Source organism: Saccostrea cucullata, unplaced genomic scaffold (assembly GCF_032062105.1).
Source record: "Saccostrea cucullata isolate Sc308-1 unplaced genomic scaffold, CSIRO_AGI_Scuc_v1 ctg11364, whole genome shotgun sequence".
In the NCBI taxonomy this organism is placed as follows: domain Eukaryota; kingdom Metazoa; phylum Mollusca; class Bivalvia; order Ostreida; family Ostreidae; genus Saccostrea; species Saccostrea cuccullata.
The window spans coordinates 12,271-17,732 of record NW_026923414.1 but is presented as its reverse complement, the minus strand read 5'-3'; the positions used below and the strand labels follow the sequence as shown (position 1 = coordinate 17,732).

At 32.3% G+C, this 5,462-nt stretch overlaps 1 protein-coding gene across 1 annotated transcript; it reads left to right on the top strand.

Moving 5' to 3' along the window:
- Positions 1-1,080: 1,080 nt before the first annotated feature.
- LOC134263943 (uncharacterized) lies at positions 1,081-3,551 on the top strand. The gene is made up of 7 exons (XM_062746291.1): positions 1,081-1,262; positions 1,475-1,724; positions 1,936-2,051; positions 2,241-2,487; positions 2,595-2,723; positions 2,934-2,958; positions 3,263-3,551. Exons 1-7 carry the CDS (start codon positions 1,239-1,241, stop codon positions 3,549-3,551), a joined length of 1,080 nt encoding a protein of 359 aa, XP_062602275.1. The 5' UTR covers positions 1,081-1,238.
- Positions 3,552-5,462: the final 1,911 nt, after the last annotated feature.

Sequence of the window (5,462 nt, the reverse complement as noted above, 5' to 3'; positions counted from 1 at the left end):
TCAAAAGTTTGTTTGTATCCAATGCACTTTTATTTTCAAGACCTCAAAATACTTAATACATGAAAATTTTTATCAAATAATTATATGTAAATTGGTTTGCAATAGTATATTGTAGATTAATGAAGAAAACTTTCAAAGTTCACTTCGGAGGGTATTTAAATTCTAAATCTTTAATATATTTAATTAACTTAGGAAGTAATTCCTCTGATTATATACCCGCCTATTTCCTGCAGAGCCAGGCACAAAGTTTTCCTAGATCTATTGATATTAATGACATTATATTATGGCTAAAGTTTATAGACTTTTAAGTTGATTTGAAATTACTTTTGCTTCCTTATTTTAAGTTTTCAATTTTCAATAGATATCATTTCACAATTTATTTTTCGATCATGTATTTGCTAGCAACAAGTTTGATTTGTACCTATGGATTGTTTTTATTTGAGGCTTTCGAACAAAACTGTAAGAGAATTATGATTTGTTAAGTTTTAATTCTTTGAATCATGTCGATAATTGACTTTTTAATCTTTTCCATTCAAATTAAAAGAATCAAATAAGCGTGTGATATCATATCCTTAAATATAATACTGACAGATTAATTCCTTTGTCATAAGGACTTGAAAATTTTAAATGTTTAAAATTTAACAAAAACACAATCTTTGATTTCTTTTAGATTTCATGTCTTTTGAAAATCCATTGTTAGGCGTTTATTACCCGAATGATATTGTACAGTGTAATGCTCGCCAGTGGTTTTCAAGTCCAACAAATGTTTCAAGTACAAACATTGTCATCCGAAGAATCTTGAGAAATAACACGAAAGTTATTCTTGCAATGTGTCCATTCAGGAGTGATGAGATAAGTGCCGAATGTAAAGCTAATTTTTCTGCGAATGGATGCAAAGACCGTGTAAAGATATCATGTTCTGTTGAAACAAATGAAACGGAGACAGAAAGAACATTGGGGATCTCCATAACAGGTTGCTCATTTATCATCACGGATAATATTTATCTACTATGTAACATTTAAAATACATTATAAAAATAATTTTAAATTCGTATTTACGTGTAAATGTACGCACAAGTTTCAACAGAATCCTTATAATTTTTTTTGTATTTCTTTCAGGAAAACCTTCGAGACTTACATCTTTCCGCACTCGTTATCAAGGCGTTGAGAATGATAGGGTCTTGCAGAAATTTCCCCCGGGAACTCTCATCGAGTTAATCTGTGAAGGGGAAGTTCCTATGAGAAATGGAAAAGTTTTCCAGGTAAAGCGCGAGAATCGTACTTCGAACATTACGCTCATTTTATTATTTTTTTTGTGAGAGCAGCTCAAACAAATCGTTATTTTTTTAACACGAATTGGCTAAACACAGTTTAAGTTCAATTATTGCACATAAGTAGAAAGAAACAGTTAAGGTATTTATGCTCATGCCATTTTATTTCAAACTTTCATATTAATTATAATGTTTTAATAAAGAATGTAGCACTTTGTCAACACAACGACTACCACAGATCTAAACCATTTCATCTCCAAGAGCCAGCAATGTACAGGACACAGCAGATTTCGGGCGATAAATGTATCGGTAACCAAACAACATCTGCGTTCATTCATCTACACGATGCTCAACTCAAAACAGTAGTCAGCTGTGAAACAGGATATCTCGGTACTTTTCCAAAATGTGGAAATGGAAGCCATAGAAAGACCATAACACTTCAGGCAGAAGAAGGTAGGGGTAATTGTTAATGTTTATAAAGTTGAGGAGTGTCAACATTCTGTAAGGTAAGGTCTAGAATAAACGTGAATGTGTGAGGATTTTGGATCCTCCAAGTTTTTGTGAATTTTTTTGGTATTTTTTTTAAATTGCATTTTTCATTATAAATGCATACGACAATTTTTTGCATAACATTTTACATTATGCTTTATTTTTACATTGCAAGAGTTAAACAGTATCTATGGTCCGTTTGTTGTGACTAAAGATGCTATAGGAGACAGATCCCTCCTCTCAATGACATGCTACACGACGACTGGAACCTTCCATGCAGAAACAACTCAGGTTCAGACATGTCTTATTCCTCGCTCAGAAGCATACTTTAAAAAAAGAATAAGCATATAACTATAAAGGAATAAGATCAGTTGAAGAGTAGAAAACATGATAAAGTGAATATAATATGTATGTGCTGCAAAGTGTCTGTAACAATATTGAAAAATGATATTGATGGTTTTGAGCTATTCAATTTTTCAGCATATCAGGTGGTGCATCAGAACAGGGAAAGACAAACACTTTCAAGTCCTTCCTTTGCAAGAAAAACCGAAGGAGGAAATTTTCAAGACATCTTTTGGAATAAAATTCAAGAGCAGTGTTCTTTATCAATTGTCAAAGAACCTAAAAAATGTAGAGATCATCTGTGAAACTAACTTTTCAAGTGATTGTGGATTTGGATCCGTTCAGGAAAGGGTTTTCCTAAACAATGACACACACGATTGCAATTGTAAGTTACATACTACTTTTTGTAGTACTGCTTTTTTCATGATGTACCAAATGCTTTTGTATTATAAAAACTTACATTTATAACCTTCTTTTTTATCTATATCAAAGGGACAATTAGCTCAAACCGAAGTTCAACGCAATTTTATTTGGGAATTGGTGGAATGGTTATAGGAGGTACACTTATCTTTTTGGCAGTCTTGATTTTTGTGAAAAAATGGAACAAGGGTGGTAACAAAGGTAAATATTTCTTTTTCAACAACTATAACCATAATATCTCTATTGTAATGGTAGTGAGACAAATTAAACAATTTATAAAATGTTCTGCTGTACTGCTTTAATTATAATATTTTCAAAGTAAACTGCAAGTTTCTTATTATCTTAGCCGCTGTTTTTGTGTATCTTCCAATAAAAAAAATATCAGCATGTTAAACTTGTACACTTTTACAGAAATGTATAAAGAAGACAATTCTGCGTAAGTAAACATTATCATGAGATGTAACACGTTATATATCCATACACATCATATATTTCAAAAGACACAATTGAAAAAATAATTATAAAATTTATACGAATATAAGTATGTCATACACATTTAAATAATCAATGAAACACAACAATAGTCTTAAAGATAAAGTACTATGCAAATTTTTACAGACTTACATGACATTTAAAAAAAATAACAAACTTTAAAATCATTTAAAGTCTAATATAGTTGTTTAACATTTTAGATGTATACAACTGAGTGTATACATTACAATGATATATATTGTTTATAGCTCCAATGAAGGTCCCCAATGTGTAAATTCAATAAAACCAAGCTCAAAAGAATCAGAGATTCCTATACAAAATGTACATCAGCAACAGTCTCAAGAACAATTACTTGAAGAAATGATGTTGCCAACAGGAGAAAGTTCAGCTGTACTAAACACCGACAGAGTGCAATGTGAATCCATGTACTCACACATTAATGCAGATATCTACGACTTGGTCAGTTACAGCAAAACTGAAGATCACATCTATCAAAAACAAGAAGTGGTACTTAAGCAGGTAGAAACAAATGAGTAATGCTAACTGACTACAACAACAACAGATATGTGATAATTTTGATAACATTGTTTTAAGACTGGTCATATATTCATTTTTCTGCCTGATCTTATATATTTATATTTATATTAGAAAATATTCAACACCATAAAATCATTCCAGAATGATTTCTAAAACCTATATAAGATTCAAAAATTAAAGCTACATGTGTAGATTAGACAATTTGAATATTGAATTGGGAACGAATAGGACTATTTGCTGTGAAATATATGGAGATAACTAATAGTATTCAAGCTCAAAAGTCCACAAAACAATACAAAATAGGAGCAAAGCTCAACTAGATGCTGTCATGAGACAGTAATACCCGCACTTAGGTGTTTGCCTCTAAATGCACACTTCTTCATATTGGGCTTTACCACGGAAAAAAGTCAATATAATTCAATAATTTACATAATACATGTATTCTTCAAATTGAGCATAATATGCTCAGGTGACCATGTAGCTGCAGATCTGCAGCGTTATGGTTTTATATATTTGTCTTTGACCATAACGCTACAGATCCCCATATGCAAAAAAGGTGCAATTGATGCGAATATTTTTTGCGCACTTATGGACAATTTCTCCATTTTCTAGCATTGGTCAATCAACTACCTTTCACTCCCTAATTTTAGACACATTCTGTAGTCAAAATGTATATTTTGTCCACCTCTCAGCCATTTATAGTCATCTCTACAGGCAATAAACTCGCTTGATATGAATTTTATGCAATCTAACAAATAATTTTAATCAAGTGAGTTTATCTCGTGTAGAGACGACTATAAAAGGATTGGAGATGGATAAAATATACAGATTAGTTAAATAATGTGCCTAAAATTAGGGGGTGAAAGGTAGTAAATTGACCGATGCTCGGAAAGTGGAGAAATTCTCCCTAGAAGTGCGCAAAAAAATATTGCACCGTAAATTGCACCTTTTTTGCATTACTGGATCTGTAGCTTTATGGTCAAACACTAATATATAAAACCATAACGCTATACAGATCTTCAGCTAGTGACCATGTGACCCATGGGCCTCCATCTTATAGGTATTTCATATTCTTAATTCATTACCAGTCGGAAATTAAACAACAGAATTAAATTAATGATGTAAATTAGGTTTGATAAGGGGGGGGGGGGTGGGACATAATTGGAACTTTTAAATATATTTTCTCATATAGATTAACAACAAATAATATTATTTAAATTAGTGTAAAATGTTTTTGATGAATTTTTCAAAATTTGAAAAGTTTATTTATATTTGATTAGGCAGAAACTTCTTGAAGGCTGCCATATACACAATCAATTTAGTCAACCCCGACCCCTCTCCCATCAACACACACACAAACACACCTTATTTGCCTGTTTTTGGAAATAGGCCTAGATGGCAAAGTTAAAATAAAACATCTTTTGTAAATGATAATTTTCAATTTGTTCTTGCACTATACATGTATCTGAATACCTGCATCACATTGGGCTTGCGTCACGTACCCAACTTAAGTACTAGTTTTACCACTGGCATTATCATTTTAGATTTCACTGCACGTGCAGTAGGCTACTAGTGTGCATCATTACAGTCAGTAGGAATTATTTTATTTTGTGTTTTAACTGGATTATATTTCATGAAGATAACAGTGCCTAAATAATGACAATCGGTAAGTACAAGTTTTGGTATACATTTGGGTAAAATAGTCTGAACTAGTAGTTGTTAGGTTCAGCATCGGATGACCTTTGATCCTTTAAACTTACAATAGACGAATTTACATTCTGAAGAGTTATCCCCCGTTATCAACGTTACATTCAGTTACAAGATCCAGAATTTTTTTTTCTGGGAGGGAGAGAGAGAGGGGGGGGGGGGGGGGGGGCGGGGGGTTCCAGACCAGAATTAGCCTGGTTCCCT